At 33.2% G+C, this 22,811-nt stretch overlaps 2 protein-coding genes and 1 non-coding gene across 3 annotated transcripts; 1 reads left to right on the top strand and 2 right to left on the bottom strand.

The window, feature by feature from the left end:
* Positions 1-2,335: 2,335 nt before the first annotated feature.
* TRNAG-UCC lies at positions 2,336-2,407 on the bottom strand. The gene has a single exon. It is a non-coding gene; the product is annotated as a tRNA-Gly (tRNA).
* Positions 2,408-5,866: 3,459 nt separating this feature from the next.
* LOC115975366 (aluminum-activated malate transporter 9-like) lies at positions 5,867-12,226 on the top strand. Its single transcript, XM_031096121.1, has 6 exons — positions 5,867-6,356; positions 6,740-6,880; positions 6,962-7,231; positions 7,792-7,931; positions 8,043-8,189; positions 11,507-12,226. Exons 1-6 carry the CDS (start codon positions 6,071-6,073, stop codon positions 12,143-12,145), a joined length of 1,623 nt encoding a protein of 540 aa, XP_030951981.1. The 5' UTR covers positions 5,867-6,070; the 3' UTR covers positions 12,146-12,226.
* Positions 12,227-14,387: 2,161 nt separating this feature from the next.
* Positions 14,388-18,681, bottom strand: LOC115975365. The gene is given in 3 exon segments (XM_031096120.1): positions 14,388-14,922; positions 14,924-17,157; positions 18,508-18,681. Coding segments are annotated over 2 exon segments (1,992 nt in total). The 5' UTR covers positions 16,862-17,157; positions 18,508-18,681; the 3' UTR covers positions 14,388-14,868.
* Between the last annotated feature and the right edge of the window lie 4,130 nt (positions 18,682-22,811).

The following is a 22,811-nucleotide window of genomic DNA, read 5'->3' as shown; positions in this document are numbered from 1 at the left end:
TTCTATCGTTTATCTCATATTCCCCAACACTGTTTACTGAACTGACAAGTCAAAGTTAAGCATCAAAAACATTAACTTAATTGAGTATTTGAATAAGAGGTAGATTACTTTACTAAATACATTTCATCCGTTTTTTTTTTTTTTTTTTCTCTCCTTCTAATTAATTACTTAAAAACACCCTATAAAAGTTCCTTTAGAATTAAGTATTTCCCCTTCATTAATTAGTACAAAAATAAGGATTGTACAATAGGATTTTTCTTTCTAGTAACCATTGACCTCATATTATTGAAAGGACAAAGCTAGATACAGTACCTTAGGTACTGTTCCTTAAGTTCCCTTTTTAAAATTCAGTCATGCGGCTACCTAACTTAAAAATACACTTTCATCCCATGAGAAAAAATCCACATGACAAAATCTTAAAAGAGGAACTTAAGGAACAACACCTAAGTACTGTACTTAAGTCTTGCTCTTATTGAAAAATACATTTGACTTGTGGAGTTGAGAGTCTATGATAAACAGCGCCTCTCATCCTTCCTTCTCTCAAAGTAAAGGCTTTACTTAGGGTGAGTTTGGTTTAGTTTTTTAAAATTGGGCTTTTTGAAAAAATGGGGTTTTTAAAGTGTAGTATGAAAAAGTGCTTTTGAAAAAATTAAATGTTTGGTAAAAGCTGTTAAAAAGTGCTTTTTGAAAAAGCTAAGTGTTTGGCTAACACTTATAAAAGTGACGGTTTGAGTGGTAAATTACCAAAAAGGACAATGTATATATAAAGTATTGTGAAAGTATTGTGAAAATACTTTCTAAAAAATTATTCTAAAAATACTTTCAAAGTTTCTAAAAAAATTATTTTTTTCTCACCAATATTAACTAATAATAACCTATCACTTAAAATTTATTATGAAAGTATTGTAAAAATATTGTGATAGCATTTCTCATTCTTTATTTTATTTTCCCTTATTTCTTTTCTTTTTTTTCATCCATATTTCCTCCTTTTTTTTCCCCTCTTTTTTTCTCCTTCACACACGTACCCTTCTCTTTTCTTTTCTTTTCTTTTTTCCTTCTTTCCCCTTTTTTTCCCTACCACTTCCTTTAGAACATTCCAGTGCAAAGCTCTCTTTCTTTTTCTTTTTTTCTTCTTCCTTTCTCTCTTTTCTCTTACCACTTCGTTTGCAAGTTTCTTTTCCTCTATCCCATCAAAACACACAAACTTATAGCTCTGTTTCACATCCTTTAAACTATTACTTCATCAAAGGGGAGAGAGTGAGAATTGAGAAAGATCAACGATGACGGAGTTCAACGATGACTGAGAAACCCAAAGAAAATGCCGCTAGGTGAAAGGTCAGGGGACAAGGAATCCCGCTTCTACGACGTAGAGACTGAGTTCAACGATGACATGCCTCTGCTCTTGTCTCACAATCTCTCTTCCGTTGGCTTCGACTTCGTTGTTGCTACTCTAGTTTGTATAATCGCCCATAGAGACGAAGTTCAAACTATTACTACAAGGGATTGATTTTTTTTTTTTTTTTTCCTAAGCTGATTTGGGAATTTATTGTAGATTTTTTTGTGTTTGAATTTGGAAATTTGTTATTGAATTGAACCTGGGTTTTCAATAAAATGTGAAGGGCAATTTGGTGATTTCCTTAGCTGAATTGAACCTGGGTTTTCAACATTTTTTTTCCTTAGCTGATCTCTTTTGGGTTTTCAATAAAATGTGAAGGGCAATTTGGTAACTTCATCTAGAGTCCAACGGTTTGATTTATCAACGCGCACGGGCTTTTGGAAAATGCTCCTCACAGCTCCATTGGCAGAACGCGCATTTTCTTCACATTTGCAAAACACAACTTTTTCTAAAAAGTTGCTTTTTAGACACCACCAAATGCATATATATTATATTTATAGTTTCAAAAAGTGTTTTTTGGGTTGGGAAAGCTGAAATAAACAGGCACTTAGTGTTGAATTTCAAGCTTTTTTTATTTTTTTTTTTTCAGCATATAATAGAATGGCAACAAAATTTCATAATGCTTTTTCTCACATCTCACTTAATCTATGTCTAAAATGAAAGCAAGGAAGGGATGACCCACAAACCTGTCAAGCCTGCAGCAATGTGTCTAGGTATTCTGAAACAACAATTTGAATACAACTTGTTAAATTGTTGCTTACTAGTTTGAAGGTTAGTTTGTTTCTCACAAAAAAAAGGGTTAGAAAGTCATTTTTGTTTGTCATTGCTCTTTCAGTTCAGTGAGTTCACCACCCATTCATTTATGAAAGCACACATGCATGAATGATGAATTTCAGAGTCACACAGCCCTTGTAGACCAAAAGTGTAAAACTGTAAAAATGCGTTTGCCGGGAGTCGAACCCGGGTCTATTGCTTGGAAGGCAATTATCCTAACCGTTGGACTACAAACGCTGGGTGATGCTTAATCGTTTCAAGCATTTTATTATTATCTTTTCACATCCTAACTGTCTTTCCAATTCTTCTTTTTTTTTTTTTTTAAAAAAAATTTTTTATCTTTTAAATATTTTTCCGACCTGTTTATTTTAGTAAGGAAGTCATGGAGTACCTGAGAGGCAGCATGGAACTACGCCCCTTTGATTTATTGATAATTTTCTAGCTTGCTATAGTTCAATAAGGATTTCATTTAATTCCTTCAATGTATTCTCAAAAAACAAAAATCCTTCAATGGACCATCAAGAAATGGTTGAGACTGTGATGGGAAGCAACCAATAAGTTTTTCTTGTCATCTTGTATCACCCAGTTGATTTACATTATTGTTCTATATTTAAGAAAATTTTACTCAATTACCAAACAAATACTATAAGTTATAAGATATAAAACATGTGACATCTGCTGCTGCAAGTGTTAGAAAGAATTGTAAAAGTCACTACTTATAATATTCCATGTACCTAAATTGATGATGGTGAAGGTGGGAGGTGGACCATTTGCATCTCAAAAAGTCTTGCAGTTTTTGGAGTTCAGAATCGTTGAGATTCAACTTTAGTCACATGGGCATCCAATTGCACAATATGTAGATTATGGTTTTATAGCTTGTGATATTTCAAGTGGAAAAAAATTTTATCCTAAAAGTTTGGAATTATTGGAGCCATTTTGGAATTATTAACTCGAGAAAATGTTACCTTAAGTAGCCGTTACACATATTCGTTAAGGCGAAAATGAAACTTATTAAGTCGAAGTCTATTGCCTTAAAGAGTTGAAAATTCTGTTTTTCTTCCCTTTTTTTTACAATAAAAAACTAAGAACTTCATCCATTAGAAATTCTATCGAGTGAGCTGAAGCATTGACTTGATTTGCGTTCTACAACAAGAGAATCATGATATGATATTTTGCTTTTTCAGCAGCCAAAAGAAAAATACTATTACATATGTTATCCTTTCTGGTAGTACAGGGACCAACCATAACTCAACTTTTTTCTATTTTCTTTCTTTCTTTCTTTTTGAACATAAGAATGTGATTTCTTTATTTAATGGATTTGGTGTCTCGAGGGGATGGGGAAACCTAATACATAGAATCATCTTCATTTCAAGTGAAGTGGACTTCATTTTCTGCCATAATTTGACGCAACTTCAAAAGCAAGAATAATTTTACTTTCACACATAAACATATATAGTAACAAACAAATTGTGGTTTTCCACCAAAGGAATCATGCAATGAATGAAATATAGAAGTATTATGAAGAGTTTAAGATATATTGGTAAGTTAAGATGTATCCAGAAAGTTGTAAGAACATATTCTTTGGCAGACAGATTAATTTCTTTCTAGGGAAAGCTAGCCTCAGGTGGCAGAATCCGCTTCTTATTTCGTCCATATATAAAGTGATTTCCTACGGTTTCCTTTTTACTCTTTTAAATGATAGTATAATTGAAATGCATGTGTATTCATGTCAATGACTCGAAATTTTTTTTTAAAGTGCAATATTACAGAACCGTAGGAAAAATGCTTTTTTTTTTTTTTTTTTTTTTTTGCTTAAAAAAAAAAAAAAAACTCATGAGTGTGATTACGGTCGCCAATTCATTTAAACCCTACTCATAAATAACGTGGACTCCACCTAATTAATCGCAGGATTTATCATAACTCGAAGAATTCCTACCACTAGACTACGTACGTGCCTGGTCCATACAAAAAAAAGGGTTAGATGGAATCATCCTGACAGAAATATGTTCAATTGAGCTCCACCACGTAATAACACTTTTGGCATCACCACTGATTTTGAAATTATTGAGATCATGGTTTCCACTGGAAGCCATAAGCTAAGCACCACATAAGCGTCACACTTGGTCAAAAGTTTTGTCCCTTATGTAATCACCACTTCTATTATAACTCATTCTCTTTTGGAAAAACACTCAATTTATCATCTCTTTTTCCCTCGAATATATTCCTCACCCAGTCACCCTGATCTCATGTTACTGTATAACAATCCTTCAAAAAATAACTTTTTTTTTTTTTTATTCTTTTGGTCACACTAATGCTTATGAAAATGTAAAACAGAAAAAAATAATAATAAATAAATAAAAGAGAATATAAATGTGCAATCTATCAATCATTTATAAATGGGAAAATTCCGGGCATAATTGTGCATTCTATCAATTATTAATAGATGGGAAAATTCCGGGCATTTGTTCCTCTTCATATAAAGACCAAGCTAATCAAAATTAATACTTGTAATAATATACTAAGAATAAGAATGTAACTACATGAGAATAATGTGATTATTTGAATATCTTTTAGGAATAGTAGTCTGTTTGGGAAAAGCTTTTTTGTTTTATGTCTGGGTTTTTTTTTTTTTTTTTTTTGTTAATAATCTAACTTTTAGATTTTTATTTTTATTTTAAATAAGCTAGTTTTTAATTTTTTTTGTCACACATTTAACATAAAAGTTACAAAAAATATATTTTTGCAAATAAAATACTATGAATAAGTTGTTCCTAAATGCACTCCTAGATGAAGACATAAAAGCATATAAGTCATTATGTATAACAGGTAGATACCTTAGAATTTTGTATTAGAGAAAAGAGAGACCATGCATGGTATGCTAAAATCATAGATATGATAAGGATAGAAATTGGAGAACAGCCAAAAGAGAATTCTGATGATGACAAATTAAGAGAGAAGAATTCTTTAATGTGATTATTTAAACAACTTGTTCATCTCTTATAGACAACCAACGATGGAGGCAGAGAGCAGTCTTAGTCAAAATGAAATATTCCTAATGTAGAGGCTTTCCCTATCTAAGGAGTTCCATGCTTTATGTCCCAAAAATTCTTATCTCTTTACCCGTACTCTCTAACTAAAAATGAGAAATAATGCTGTAGCCAAATGGCTTGGATATGCTGATTAGTATAATAAATAAATCAAGTCTGAATGTCAATGGCATCAAATCATCAACTTGGAACCTCAATTCTAAAACAAGTAAGATAACTTTTGGGCTAATTTTAGTATTTTGTTTAAATAGTTCAACAATTACAAACATATTTGGTTTGACATTATTCTTGGCCACCCATCCTAATATTTTTCAGTCTTTCTTGTATGCTTCTTAGCAATAACCACAAAGATTTCTCATTTCTCAATAGTTTCATTAATTATTATCACTATCACAAAGCTATCACTATTATTGCTGTTATTACCATGCACCATTAACATGCATGGTGAAAATATTTTGGAAGAGCAAACGTGACGATTGAAAATTGCATGATCAAAGCAGATTTAGCTAGATTCTAATTCTCTATCCCAGCTGCATTATTGAGGTTAAGCATCTTCTTATCCTGAGGGTTTAGCTTCATTTTCTCTTCTATTATTGTCGTATTATTCTATTTCTCTGTATATCATATACTTTTCTTCCCCTAGTTGCACCAACAACTTAGTTCCAACCTCACCTTTAAATCATTCCCTCAATCTTAGAACATTCACACCCCAAATCAGCTACCATACACTTCAGTTTATCACACCCCTCTAGCTCCAATCACCCTCATCTGATTTAACTCTCACCTTGACAATACGGAGAATTTGAAGCAAGGGGCTTTAGTAGAGTTGGAAAAGGTATTATCTCACTGGAGAATGAATGGGAAAAAGGGGAATTGCTGCATTCAGATCAATATCCCTTCATCGGCTACCAAAGCTGGCAAGAAGTCCGGTGGGAATGGCTTCTCATGTAAGGCCTGGATTTGGGATGTATGGGAGTTTTGCAAAGAAGACAGCAACAGGGTGCTATTCTCATTCAAAGTTGGCCTAGCTGTTCTTCTTGTATCTTTGCTTATACTATTCGAAGCACCTTATGTAGTATTTGGCACCAACATCATCTGGTCTATCCTTACGGTTGCCATCATGTTCGAATATACAGTCGGTATGTATATGCATGTATACACATCTATGTTTTTTTTCCATTAACAAACTACTTAGTTTTTGAAAAGCCTAAGTTACATGCACCCATGCATGCATCAATATATGTATTTTTGGCTAAACACATTGGTTATGAAAGTATGAAGAAAATTTCTGTATTTTTATTTCAAATATTATTGGTAATAGAAAAAGGAATAAAACAAACATGATTAGATTGATGATAAAAGAGAATTCTAGGTCTCGGACAGTGATATGATTGATGATAAAGAAAAAGAATTCTACGTTAACAACAGAAAAAGGAATTGATCAAAAATGGTCATTCTAGGCACAAAGTAATTTAACAAATTAATCTTTCATTGCTTATTGTATGGTTGTGAATTTGTTAAGGTGCAACATTCAATCGAGGATTCAACCGGGCACTTGGAAGCTTGCTTGCTGGAATTTTGGCTATTATTGTTGCTCAGTTTGCCATACGTGCTGGCCGGATTGCTGAGCCTTTTATAATTGGCGCCAGCATTTTTCTGATTGGTATATATTCTCTCCAAATTCTTCAAACCTAATAAAATTAAATGCTTTGTTAATAAATATTTTAACTAAACTTTCATGCAGGGACTCTTACATCATTCATAAAACAATGGCCATCATTTGTGCCATATGAGTACGGATTCAGGGTCGTACTTTTCACCTTCTGCTTGATCATCGTTTCTGGTTACCGCGTGGGAAACCCAATTAAGACTTCCATGGATCGCCTCTACTCAATAGCCATTGGAGGGTTTGTAGCTGTGTTTGTGAATGTGCTTGTTTTTCCTATGTGGGCAGGAGAGCAGTTACACCAGGAGCTAGTCAAAGGTTTCAATGCAGTGGCTGACTCACTTGAAGGTAATACCGTAATAGTACTGCATAAATATTCTCTAATAATCGTTTTTCTCCACTATTTTACATTAATATCCACAGTTGCCCACACTTAAAAACATGAAAATAAGCATAAATAAACAATTGTAAAAATACGAGTGTAAAAGTATATATAAAGACCCTAATATGAGAATCCTTATAAATACAAAACCTTGGAAGCATGGATACCAATAGGATGACATGGGATACATGGAAATGATAATTCTTTTAAAAAATTAGGACATTCATATTTATATTTTTTTAATAAAAATTTATATTTTTTCCTCTCTTTACACAAAATACGAATTTAGGAGAGTGTCACCGACCACATGCATGTTTCCAACATGGATTCTCTTAGAATTTTGAATTGTAGTGCAAAACAAATTAATTAAAACGCTAATCAAATAATACGTGGAAGTTTAAAGCTTGCAATTTCAAATATCAACCCAAATGGGTTTGGACTCGGCTTCCTTTATTTCCAACATGATTTTCAAACATGTGTGTAATTTATATTCATAAAAATGATATAAAATTGTCATCTATCTCAGAATGTGTGAAGAAATATTTAGAAGATGAGGAATCAGAGCATCCAGAATTCACAAAAAATGTAATGGATGACTTTCCAGATGAACCTGCTTACAAGAAATGCAGAACCACCCTGAACTCCGCAGCAAAACTAGAGTCCTTGGTACTAATTATTTTTAAATTAATACATGATTTTCTTAACCTTCTTTCAAATAGTTTCAATCAAATTCAAGTATTAACAACAATTATGATTATTGCATGTTGCAATTACAAGGCTGGTGCAGCAAAATGGGAGCCACCACATGGGAGGTTCAGACACTTCTTCTATCCATGGTCAGAGTACGTGAAAGTTGGAGCAGTTTTACGATACTGTGCTTATGAGGTTATGGCTCTCCATGGTGTTCTACACTCTGAAATTCAGGTATTCCTGCCTCTCCCTGTGCATGCAAGCAAACTTGTGCAGAATCGAATGTGCATATTTATATATATGCAAATTAAGTTAATTATGTGCAAATATTCCTGCTTATTTGCATGCAAGTGCTCTCTTTTTTAAAAGAGTTTATTTTCAGATTATTTGGCAATATTTTAAAGTTTAATTTTTATTTAAATACAATTGTATTTTACTTTCTTATTTTTTAAGTACATCGAGTTCTTGGGTTCACTAGTAAAGACTTTTTTAATCCATTATTAGGAATAAATTCTAGATTCCACCATATAAATTTTTTTTTTAAAAAAAAACCCAAATTAATTTCATTTAATTGAGAATTGTTATTTTGGTTTTACAATTACATGCCTATTTATAGGCTTTATTAATTTCTAAGTATTAGAAAAATTTAAAAAAAATGATAAAATTATTATAGATCTTGCTATAAAAACTTACAAATTGACATGAAAATGAATGTAATTAACGTCATTTTAACAATATAATAAATAAGTATTATTCAATTACTTTTTTGTGATTTGTAACAAATTAATTTGTAAGGTTTATATAATAAAATTTATACTATTCATAGCATTACTCAATTAACTATAATCATTCTTTTTCAGTTTTAAAAGCGGCAGCTCTAATACTATAATAAAGTATACATATGGAAAAGTTGGTTACACTGCAAGCACTTGAACCTAACATAATTAAGTTTGGGCCCCTCCAAGATTAGGTTTTGACTATAAAATCCTAAAACAACTAAAAATAAAGAAATAAAATGCAAAATTCTATATATATATTTTGAAAATTACATAAAATTGAAAAAGCAAAAGGCAGAAATTGACCTATATTCTTTATCACAACAATAATTATACGAATATCCACATACCACTCAACAGAATCAAAACCTTTTCAACAACTTTGTATATATAAATTCTAGAAAATAAGGAATCTATGCAAAATCAAAGATATTGATATAGAATTTCAGAGCAAGCGAATAGTTCAAAGGGATATGGAGAAGGTAACGTCAGGGAATCAAACAGTTTGGAATTATACGATGTGTTTGTTCTCTAAGAATTGGTGTTCATTTTAGGGGAAGAGAATACAGGAATAATGGGTCGTTGGGTAAGTGCCAAAAGAGAATAATCTATTCGTTTATTCATTCCAGGAAAACCATTTTTTTTTAAAGATTATAGTAGGCATTTATTCTTTGTTCTCAAATCTCAAATCTCAATACCAATTGCACTATTGCCACATAACATAACATGCATACCTATGAAGATTCCTATGACCTGGTTCATAGCAAGTTCCTTTATCAAAAGAATAAAAAATTAATTATATGTATCTATTTATCTCTGTATTTATATCTATATAAAATATAGAAGGATAAATATACAAATTAAATACAGAAACGGAAATAGAGATAGTTTAATAGCTCATATTAGGCCACATGAGCTATGCTAGCTTTGCAGAACTATTTTGGAGATTTTTTTTTTATTCCGAATTATGAAGTAATAGTTTTAACAATCTCACTAATTATATCAAATTCATCTCAAACTTGGTATAAGCAAAGAGTTCCAATTAATTTTATTTAACCCAAAAGCTTCATACACCCTTTTGAATAAATGTTGTAATAATTTTTAATCTCTCTCTCTCTCTCTCTCTCTCTCTCTATTATCTTTTCCTTTTTTTCAATCTATTATTGAAAATATTATTTAATTTTATCTTTCAAATTTTTATCATGGTTCATTACAAAATAAAATATGACTATGGTATAAAAAATTACCAAGGTTTTTTTGTTAATACTGTAACCTTGGTATCTTTATACTATAATACTAAACAGAAATTTAATCATTCTTTTTGCTTAGTTATAGATAAGTAAGTAATGCAGTGTTTGATTTAGAGAATCTAATATGCATTTGAAACCTCGATTCCTAGAAATGTAGGCATGGGAACATAGATACCAAGAATATATGCCTCCAACTAGTTCGTTTAGGGATTTGTTTAGTTCGTATGGCATTAAACACGGGTATAGTTATCACTTTAAAAGAAATAACTTTCTTGAGTGACGGAAATATTGATACCCACCTTGATAGAATTCACTAACCTCAAAATAGGAATCCAATAGCCTATGACAATTTGGATTCATCTGAATTCCCTTGACTTATTTGCAATGACACATGATCAGAATGTTTAGGAATCCTGTCCAGATTCATAATTTTAGAAGATTACCTCAAACCAAACTATTATTAACACATTTTTATCATATTCTTCGTAGGCGGCTTTGCTAACATATAGGATAGTTACATATGAAGGATTCTCTTTTAACTTCATAAATAGTGTGCACATAATGTATTTATGTCTAAATTATGAAAATAAATAAATAAATAATAATGAGGGCTATGAAGTGTGTGTGTGTATATATATATATATATATATATGATAAAAAAGAAGAAGAAACCCAAGCAATGTAAGGACTACTCGTACTAGGAGTAGGAGTATTAACAAAATTAGCATGATTATATTTGCAGAACTCCCGTATAATCTCAGAAATGTCTAGATCTGCCACATAGGTGGTTGTAAAAGACACAGTAGCTATATATATGCATTGCTTGGACAAAGAATTCTAACAGAACAGAGTCCAGAACAAAATTTTCAGCTCAAAATGGTAGTCGATTGGGTCGATATAGGAAACATGAGAGATTGTTAGAGCCAACATATTGTCTAGGGCGCATCTGTATGTATGTATGTTTTATATATATAATGCAAGGGCCATTAAAAAGAAAGAAATATAAAGCTTCATAGTTGTAAGGCCATGCTGTGCTATATCTCATAATTACATACTATTCAATTAATGGAAAAATTTGCTAAAAAGTGAAAAGTTCACCACCTTTTGACTATGCATTCTAGTATAGCCAATCTTAGCCAAGTTGAGTAAATGGCCAGGCCTATAACAGAATTTAGGAGGAAACTGTTCATTATAATCCCAATTAAAACATCCTAATGTGTATAATCATGAAATTATTTAATTGTCTCCAAACTGAAGAGAACAAATTAGATGACAAAAAAAATAGATATGACGAACTCTGATTAGTTTGTTGAAGATTCATAGTCAATCTTAAAATTTTGGAACTAAAACTTGATTGTTGTTGTTATTCATTGAAGAGAATAAACCAGAAGGACTGTAGTTTTTTTTTTTGAGGAAGAAGAAGGACTGTAGTTAGTAGTCACTAATAAAGCTCAAAACTGTACTAACATTTGTGTCAATTATGTCTTATTTAATAAAATTAAGACACCTTCTTCATGGGTTTCAGGCACCGTACAATCTCCGAAGCACATTCGGGTCTGAAATCCGAGAGGCCGCAAACCAGGCTGCAAAACTGGTAAAGAGCTTAGGCGAAGACATACGAGTCATGAAACGAAGCCAAAAAAACCCTTTAATAAAAAAAGTTCACAGCTCAACAGAGAAACTCCAACGAGCCATAGATACTCACTCTTACCTCCTCACATCCATTAGTGAGACACCAGATACTTTTTCCAGGCCATCATTACCTAGTAAGCTCTCTTTGAGTTTGTCATCCACACCCTATGACTTCTCAAGCCAGTTGGCCAATCTTGACAGCAACAACCAAGAAAAAGATTCAAATCCCACAACCCAAAACATTCCCCTAGGGACTCTCCCACTGCCAAGGACTGAGTCTTATCATGAAACAATGAGGAAGCATTCAAGAAGGCTGCATTCATGGCCATCTAGAGAGGTTGATGCTTTTGAAGAAGAGGGAAGTTCGAATACAGACCTATTGCCCAGGATGGCTGCATTGGAGAGCACTGCAGCATTGTCACTAGCCACCTTTACTTCCTTGCTTATTGAGTTTGTGGCTAGGGTTGATCACTTGGTTGAGGTTGTTGATAAGCTTTCTAAGATGGCCAAGTTCAAGCATGAAGTGTCGTAGATTAATGGAGAGGGGTCTACATATACAGATTTTGATATGGATGGGAATAATGTAACAAACCTAATGAAAAAAAAAAAAAAAGATTAAATCCCCTTACAGGATAAGAGAGTTTGGACTCCAAAAAAAAAAAGGTGTTTTGATTGTCTTGAGCCGTAAATAAAGTTCTAAATTTATTCTATGTTCTTTAGGAATCAGATATTCATATGCAACATTTAGCTAAAGTGATGAAACATAACATTACTTAAATTACCACAATTAATATTTCATAATGTTTTTAATGGAGAAAATATGATTTAAATCTCATTGTAATTATCCAACTTATCAACAACGGAAAAAAAAAAAAATATATATATATATATATAGATACACATTTACCACCGCATATCCTTGGTGTGATGGTTACTCTACAAGTATAAGTACTTGTGAAGTGTGGGGGGCAAGGGTCAGGATTCAAGTCTATAGAAGGGAGTTTCACACACATATATACTTAAATTCTTGTATAAAAAAAAACACACACACTTAAAAGCACCATAAGAGCAAGTGGAAAAAAATGGGCCCCTTTAGACTTGAGCTGGGAACCTTTAACCAACTCAATATTCCCAAGCCCAAATATAAGTATGTCACTGGGCTTTATTCCAAATTTTCAAACCAAAGCCCAGAAATTATAAAGAACCTGTAGCTCCTTTTTAACATGTTTTGTGACAGCATATTGTAATTTGATGCTCGTATGAAAAAAGTTGAAATTTTGTGTCCAACTATTAATAGAGCTATTTTGTCTCTAACTATAATACTCATTTTACAATTCTTTGCCAAAAAAAAAAAAAAAACTAGACTTGGGTAATGTAATAGGCATAGAGCTCTAGCTCGAATATGTGATCTGTTTTTGTGTGCACTGCCGCCCACCTAGCACAAAAGACAATTATGGCAAACACAACATTATGGGCCAAAGGCAAAGCCGTACACAATACAAACATGTGAGGTCAAGATAGTAATCAGTAATTTGAGCAAAAGCCGAAATCTTTAGAAACAATTTGAACCTCTGAATGTTGAGTTTTAACTTATATTAAGTCTTCCAACTCTTGAGTACTTATGGAAGGCTATGTGTAAATGGGAAAATTCTTAAGTATTTGGTGAATTTTATCATAAATTTAATAAATAGACTCCATTATAAATGCCAAAAGAAGATACACTATTCTTCGTATTTCGAGATTACTTGAGAATTATTTATCTAAATTATACTCATCATTTAGTGCCCATTGGGCATCCCGAAGGGTCACCTTCCTGGTTCATAAAAAAAAAAAAAGGGTCATCAAAAAAAAAAAGGGTCACCTTCCTAATACGACTGCAGTTCTGACGCAAAAGGGTACAGGGAAAAAAAATCCCGTGATTTGATGCAAAAAGCAATATAAAAATCAACTCACAAATCTGGCCGACATGTAACGTTCATTGTTTTCTACATATTCTACAGCAAGAAATGTCCTTAGTAACATGTTAAAAGTTCACAAAAAAGGTGGGGAAAAGTTAACAAGTTTGAGTTGAGTTACGTTTCTTTAATATATATGTAATTAAATTTTGTAAAGACAAAGAAAGATCCTCATATATACGGGATATACATAGATGTTAGTGTGCGTTTGTCATCAACTTATTTAACTTTTTAATTGGTTCTGTTTAGATACTGCTTATTGCTGAAAATTAAAAACACTATAGCAAAATAATTTTTAAATGTGTGAATAGTACCCTGAGATCTAGTTTTAAAGAAAAATTTGTTGAAATCTGTACTTGTTGGTCTAATGAACAGTATACGGGACCCACACAAAAAGACGCAAACACGCACGTCTGCTGTTTTCAGTGCAATCCAAACATACACTTAAAACGTGTTGCTAAACTTACTTAGTTTTTAACTTGTGCTAAAGTATATTTGTAAGTTTATTACTAGTGCTAAAGTATACTTGTACTAGTGAGAAAATGTGAGGTTTTAAAAACTATTCCCCCAATTTTAATCATTACTTATGATTTGGTTCTTACCCTTTTCTCACAACATAAGTAGCCTTTGTTGTTGCAATTTCGATTCTGGCTTTACCAACACTAGGGTATCATATTATTTATTTACCTAAACCCTCACAATTCAGCTTAAGGTCTCAATGAATTCTTCCTGCTGGACAAGGATTGCCCTTGAATGCAAGAGTTATTGGCAATACAGAAACAAATTTTATTTTTTATTTAAATGCACAGATCAAAGGACTTCATTGAAACAGACCAACAATAACATTAGGGGGCACCAACACTAATTTTCAGATGTCTACTTCTTGCTGGATCAATGCAGCATCCGACCGCTAATTAATTCAATTGGACTAAACCACCAAGAAGTGCTGCAACAGGAAATATGATCCCAGTAAAAGCTTTATTACAACCACATCTGACAAACTGACCAAACTTACAGGTAGTAACCTGTATTCACAAAACCTGCTGGACAGATGAAAATATAAATATTTACAGGAAAGAACACCAAAGACCTGACTCGAAATGCCAACTATCTCCCAACTTGATATCCCCAACTGTTACAGAAGGATGTCAAAGCATTTTACGGGTTCTCTCCATTTGAACCAATGAATGAGAACTACTTCTAATTATCAAACCACTGAACAAACTAAAAGCAAAGGACATATACTGGAGCAACTCTGACCAATGACCAAAGACCATATTGAGGACGGAGAGAAATGGCCTTACATCCATCCATGAGGCATCATGTAAGTTTTCGTTGGCTCAGATGAAGCACCGACTTACACCTTTACTGCTGCTTGAGCCAATCCCAGAACTGCCTGTCAGCATTGCCATCAGGCTTCCCCCATGCACCCTACCTTCTGGAAGAAATACTGGCGCTGGTATATTCAAATCAGTTCTCCCTGCCGAAGTCACAACACTGCTCCCCATCTTCACAACATCGACATTCATATCCTCAGTGATGACCTCTTTCATCTTCTCTGGTTGGCTAAGCTTAGGATCCTGAACCATAAGTCCCAGGTTAATACCTCCATGAACCCTCTTATCCTGCACCAGGCCACTGTGAAGAGCACAGAGACCTGTCTTCCCCCTGGCAAATGAGTTACAAGGACCACCAGGTTGGTTCCCAAATTCTGTTCCAGGATGGCCCCAAGAACACCTCTTTCCACCACCATGTGCCTTGCAAAAATCAGTACTGCCTTGTGCACTTTTGCCACACCCTTCAAACTTGCATCTCTTTCCACCACCATGACGAACACAATAATCTGTCCTTCCCCTTGCACTCTTCGTGCACTCAGGCACAGCACACCTCTTACCACCCCCATGTGCCACACAGAAGTTGGTCCCTCCATGCACACTCTTTGTACAAACTCCACCACCTTGGAATGCACACCTTTTCCCTCCACCATGGCCCTTACAGAAAGACGTGCTCCCCTCAGCGCCCTTGGTGCACCCTGGAAACGTACACCGTTTCCCTCCACCATGTGCCTTGCAAAACATTGTGCTCCCTTGAGCCCCTTTTGTGCATCCTGTAGCTTGGCATCGGCGGCCACCTCCATGTGAGATGCAAAGACCTGAGAGGCCTTCTGCACTTTTTGTGCAATTTTCTTTTTGACATCTCTTGCCACCACCATGCCGTATGCACAATCCTGATTTCCCCCTGGCAGCTCGAGTGCACCCGTCACGACTGCATCTCCGGCCACCACCATGGGCAATACAGAAATCCGTGCGCCCTTCAGCGCTCTTTGTGCACCCAAGGTGTTCACATCGTCGACCACCCCCATGAGCCTTGCAGTAAACGGTCCGACCCTCAGCCCCCTTGGGGCAGCCAGCTCGCTGGCACCTCCTACCACCACCATGAGATATACAACGCCCAGAAGCACCTCGGGCTCCCTTTCCACATCCCTCAACTTGACATGTCTTAGAACTACTGCTACGATGTTGTGGCTGTTGCTGCTGTGTTATCCCAGAAGTACAGGTGACTGAGCTTTTTGGTGTTGTTAATACACTAGATGAGAAGTCTTGAAGAATAGGAGTTGGATCAATTTTTTGGGGAGCCTGGTTGATAGAGAAGCTAACCCCTGTGTTCATTGAAGTCTGCAATGGCGGCAAGATAAGCCCATGTTTCCAACGACATGATGTTGATCCTTCATCCGCATTTTGGGCCAAATCAACAATTGGTGGCATCTCAATGCCCCTTTGAAATGGAGTTGAACCTGGAGAGACAGTAGTTATGTCGGATTCAGATAGCCCAGTGGAGAGACTTAACTCTAAGTCAACCTTGAGTGGCAATTCCAGAGCTTTTGAAGTTGAAGTGGAAGGTTTTTTTGGACTGGGTACCTTCTCACCACCAAGATGGAGTGAGAAGTCCAATTCAATATCCATTGAGGACTCCTCATCTGTTTCTTTTGCTGAAGACATTGTGGTGCAAGCAGTTGCTGAACTCCCCTTACTGTCTGAGGAACTTGTTGCATGGCCAAGACCAAGAGACAATGAAGAGCCAACTTGCTGGCCCATGGATCCATCCATCAAACCCCACTTCCTTTTGACTCCTTTTGCTGCGGACATGTCAGAAATAGAAGAACCAGGGAAATCAAGCCGTAAAACGGTATCCGTACTATATTCAGCTCCAGCTCCCCCAACTTGCACTGGGTTTCCCAAAATCTTGAATGCATTTGAAGTATAATTGAACCCTAAGTTCTGGAACCTGGCCATGAAATAATAGATGGATATTTACAATGAGTCAATGCTACCAAACCTAATATTAGTTGCAACAGAACAGTCTGCCTGTCTTCTGGGATGAAGAAAATTAACTACAAAACTAGGATAAACTAGGGTTAGATGTCTCGAAATGAGTCCATCCCACCCCCGCTAACAAATCCTGATGTGTCGTGCCGATCCATTTCCTGAAGTAGAAATATAACCCGAAATTAACTGATCAGTTGGAACAAGTGAAGGTGAATTCGATTATATTTGACTTCTTCACAATAACATTTTGGTAGTCAAGCATCCTGAAAATTAGATCAAACTGTTAGCTCAAGAAATTGTAACTGATTGTCACTATCATAAACATCAGTTACTTAAGGATACAATCTGGCCTTCCCCAGGCTCAGATAGTCAAATTCTGAACATTCTACAATTCCATATAATTAAAAGAAAAAATCAGAGAACTTCAAGGGGAAGCAAAATCAGAGAACTTCAGATTCCTTAAAACGACCAACAAAATCTAAGTAAATTATCATAACACATGTATTGAATACACTGCATTTAACTTGAATCTCCGCAAATCCAAGGAGAACCCCAAAAACAAACATCTCAACAGAAACTAATATGTTCAAACTCTTTCTGGTTGATAAAAAAAATATAACCCAAAAAAAAATCCTAAATTTTCAAATCATATAAGCATCATTACCTAAATCCCAGAATAAATACAGGCATTAGACTCAGTAGGCTGAGTTGCTCATTACTCATAATCTATTTTGCCTAGCACAGGATTCTCAGTGGCCAAACAAAAAGGGAAAATTTACATTAAATCACTATAGAGATCAACATAATCATAATTAAAAAAAAAAAAAAAAAATTGAAGTCTATAGAGAACATTGTTATCATATTTAGGGAAATCAAACACGGACCCACATATCCAAAAAACAGAATACAATCTACAAAATTTAATAAATGCTTCAAAAGTCTAAAGAAATATAATAATTCATATAAGAAATTAGCAGATTTATAATAAAAACATGCAAAACCTCAATTCAACTGAACTGTTCAGAATCTACGAAACTGTTTATAGCTAAAGTTTAAAGCAAAAAGATTATTAAAAAATGAAAAGATAAAATTTTGTCTGCAGATTCATCAAATGTAATGAAAAAGATTAAATAATTTGGGGGAAAAGGAATTTAAGAATAATAAAAACTAAAGCAAAGAGTGAAAATCACCAGCTCAAAAGCGCTAATTAAGCTCTGATTGGTTGTTGAGAATCCCCAAGAACACAAAAGGAAACCCAGAATTTGATGGAGATTTTGTAAACTTTAAAGAAATTCAGCTCAAACAAAGTTCAAAAAAACAAAAACAGAAACAAAGGATTTGTTAGTCTATTATTTACCTAGCGATTCTCACACAGCTTGAAGGAGAAACGAACCAGAGAATACTCCGAAAACAGAGAGGGAGAGAAAGACAGAGACAGATTCCTTAAAACGACGTAGTTTTCGAACACAGAGAGAGAGAGAGAGAGAGAATTCTAAAGCTAAAAAAGCATACAAAGGACTGAGACTCCAAATTTATTATTAAAATTTAAAACCACAAATACTAAAAACTTAAAAGCAAAAACATAAACATAAACATAAAAATTGAGAGTTTACCTTAAAACAAACAAAGAAGTTGTTTTTGTTTTAGGATTTCGGATTGGTTTTTGACGAGGTGATTTATGCGAGGGCTAGGGCAACAACAAAGAGAGGCGCCGGCACAAACATAAGAAACGAGGCGAAGAGAGAAAGAGAGAGAAATGATAAAAAACGAATTGATAGGTCGGAGACTACGCGTGTTTTAGAAAATAAAAGAGAGCACGTTTTAGAAAAAACAAAAACCAAAATAAAAAAAATAAAAATAAACTTAAAAACTAAAAAAGAAAAGTAAATAGTACTAGTATTATTGTACCTTTAAACTCTCTCACTGTGGGTCTCTGTCTATGAAGCAAAAATCATAAACCACGGTTTACAATTTATACAACTATTGACCTCTGATTTTTGGTAGGTACGCTTGCTACTGCGTCATGTCTAGGCATTTGTTTTTTTGGTGAGGGAAACACGCTGTAACTACCATATTCGTTACAAAGTGCTAGATACTATTTTTTCTTTTTCTTTTTTTTCTTTTTTCGTGTGTATTTGGGTGGGTAACAGAAGGTAAGTGTGAGTGTCTAATAACAGGTTGGAACCCAAAGATTTCTTTATTTAAAGAGAGGGTGAAATGAATTTTGGTTTTTTTTCTCTCAAAATCCAACATTATCAAATTAGGATTCAACTTAACCTCCCGTGCACAAGAGTTGACACGATTGAGGTGTGTGTTCGTTTTTCACCACGTGTTCAAACCGTGTCAACTTTAGTGCTAGCCTTACCCATTGAATGACGTATTAACATCAATTTTAGATTTCATTTTTTACTTTTGTTAAATGCCATGTGTGATCGATTAAGAAATCTTTAAAGGAATCATATCTATATTGGGAAATAGTAAGCGTAAAAAAAAAAAAAAAAAAATCAATTGTACGTTGAAAATGATGAGACTCCTTATAAAGTGAGAATGAAACCAGTATATGATTCTACCTTAGTCGGTGCATTTCGACACCTGTTAACAGAACCCTTTCACTTTATATGAGATCAAATTCATGCTAAGCGAGTCTATATGACTTTTTCAAAATAATTACTATTATATTAGAATTTTTATTGTAAAGATTTTTTTTTTTTAAAGATTAAATTCTATAAGGACGTGGTGTAAAACACATATTTTATCCCTCCAATCTCAACATGCCACATCATCTTATCACATATTTAAGAATAAACATAATCACATTCAATCAATCACTTATTGGATGATGTAAAACATGGGCTTAACACCTCATCCTTATAGAATTTAATATCATTTTTTTGTATGTACCTTTTTTTTAATCTTAATTTTTTTTTTTTAGAGAATTAATCTTAATTGTTAATATAATATAGAATACAAGTTTTTTAAGGTGAGATATCTTAGATTTTTTTTAATTGAATTCATTTACATGCATGGTTGGATTGAATAATAGATATTTGGATTTAATTGAGAAATCTAAGGTATACCATGTTAAAGAACTATACTTAATTTCTACCCTAGAATATTGCTTTATAATATATATATATATATATATTTTTTTTTTTTTTTGGGGGGACAGATTTATAGAAATATAGGTACACAATTAAAATTAAACAGATATGGATCATAAGGGGAAAAAAAGTGGTGCAGCCTACTGCCTAGCATAGAAAGATCCTTATCGTATATATATGGTATACACATGTATTTCTTTTCTTTTTTTCTTTTTCTTTTTTTGTAATTTTTTTTTCTTACTATCATCTTTAGTGTCCGTTTGGCAAAGATTATTTTTGTCAACTTATTTTACTATTTAGTTTATCTTTGTTACTATTCATGGGTCTCACTGTACTATTTCAGTTAACTTTTACCTTTATCTATATTACTTTCAAAAAAAAAAAATAAATAATTTCAGCAAAATAAGTGGATTCCAAATAGACCATGATTATGATGAGGTCTGTTTAAAAATTAAAACGCATAGATTATGGAGGTAATGAAAATAATAGGTTGTAGTATAAAAGTAAAAAATAGAGATAAGTTAGCATATTTGTATACATGGAAACCTTTATCTCTTAAAAAAAAAAATGAACATGAAATGTGGGGAAACTTTTATTTTTATTTTTATACAAGATAGAAATTTTATCATAACATAATTTAAGTGTATATACGTGTGAAACTCTTTCCTGGAGATTTGAACCCTAAACATCTATCCTGCAAGAACTTTATAAGTGTAAAGAGACTATCACGCCAAGAGTGTACAATGGTAAAAGTTGGAAACCTAAAACAAATAAAATAAAATAAAAGTATACATGGGTTTTTACTTTTTTTATTATTAGGTGCTTTTTAACTGCTTTAAATGGTTGGATGGTTTAATAAATTTATATTATCGTTTGTAAATATGTGCTTTTTAAATGCTTTAAATGGTTGGATGGGTTAGTAAAATTATATTATCATTTGTAAATAGGTGCTTTTTAACCGCTTAAAATGGTTGGATGGGCTAATAAAACTATAATATCTGGAAAGAGAGCTTATAAAGTATGTGTTACGTAAATTGTAATTTTATGGTAAGATAGAGTGGACATAAGACTGTCATTTTCTCTTATGAATCGTCTTATTAATTAGTTGTTCTTAATATTATTGTTTAATTTATTTGGGGTTCAAAATTTTTAATTCTTTTAGAGGAAAATAACCCCATTTGATTTTGCCAACAATACTTATACTGGCCCTCCAATGTTTCATATTGAGTTTCATCGTCATTTGTCCACTATGTAATTGCAATCCACTCGAAGGACAAGGGGCTGAGGAGAATTCTAGAATTCCGCGAATTATAAATTCCACAAAAGCATGTTTTGCGTTTCAAAAGGAATGCATTATGTTTGCATTTACATTACTCTATCTCATCTACCTCACATCGCTCCATTTGTTTCCATAAAAAAATTTGTGATATATATATATATATATTTATTGTAATAACCCAAAGAAAAGCGCTAGTCATGTCTGCGCTATACTTCCATTTAAATCTCTAACGTCCTTGTTAGGACCCACTTTGTGGGGTAGTGTCTCTGAGCCCACACGAGATTACTGGGCCGACTCTGATACCATATGTAATGATCCAAGAAAAAACGCTAGTCACATCTGCGCTATACTTCAAAAAGACTAGTCACAATTGAGGCTCCTTGCATTTGTTAATAAAACTTAGTTCAACCCAGTAAATATCCGATGTGGGACTTATCACACACCCACAAATATCACAAAATCAATCAAATTGAGACATCACATATATATTAAAGGAAAACTATCTTTTTACATCCTTTATTTAGCTTGGCATGAAATAGAGTTATTTCCCCATTATGTCAAGCTAAATAGGAGAAGACAAAAATATAATTTCCAACTCGTTTTAAGATTGCTACTAAATATAGGAAAATAAGATATTTTTCTAAAAATTAATTTTTAGAAAATGATTCAAGAAAATGTTAATGTCGAAACAAATGGTACATAAAGTGATTTGTCAACTTTTTAACTCAAAATAAGTTGAAGTTAGTTTAACCGATAAAATTTCTTGTCAGGAATTCGGTTCAAATCTCATCTACGTGAAAGTAGATTTCATTTTATTATATAGTTATATGACATTAGTTATATTTATTGTAAGGTCAATTTATAAGATCTTTTCATAATAAAATTGATAATATTTCTAATAATTTCCTTATAATAATTGTATACATTTCAAATGGCTCAGATAAAAAAAAGAGCAAAGCGTTTAAAATGGTTTGGTGAATTGTTAGATTTGTGTCAATTCATTTTTTTCTTAAATCTTGTGCTATATTGGTTAAGATAGTACAAATTAATGTCATTCCATTCAAATCCCCTGCCGTCGCAAATAAAATCGATAATGTGAATGCGAAAGTAGTAGAGCTACTGTCTTTAAAGTTTAATTATCAAAAGTTTTCTTTTGCTAAATATGGAGGTAGCTATCATTTTTTGCTTAATATACAGCTCTGTGTGTGTATGTAGGTAAAATTATTCATGATTTTGCTATCATAAATTGTCATGGTTGCCATAAGACTAAGCAGATTAGTGAATCCACTAGAGGCATATTCTGTATGCCAAATGGATCAAATATTTATATAACATATAATATATGCAACGCTTATACATTTTAATTTGATTGAGTCAGTCAAATTTCTTGAAATTGATTTTTCTTATATCAATTATGGCAAAGATGGAATAGACATGAAGCTGTCATTTTCCTAAAAGGATGTCAATTTTTCCCAACTTTTATTAATGTTTCTTGATCTAAAAAAAATTACATAATTTCTTACGTTGAGTAGGATAT

Source organism: Quercus lobata, chromosome 2, assembly GCF_001633185.2.
Source record: "Quercus lobata isolate SW786 chromosome 2, ValleyOak3.0 Primary Assembly, whole genome shotgun sequence".
Taxonomy (NCBI): domain Eukaryota; kingdom Viridiplantae; phylum Streptophyta; class Magnoliopsida; order Fagales; family Fagaceae; genus Quercus; species Quercus lobata.
The sequence above is the reverse complement of the archived record's forward strand: the minus strand, read 5'-3'. Positions and strand labels throughout refer to the sequence as shown.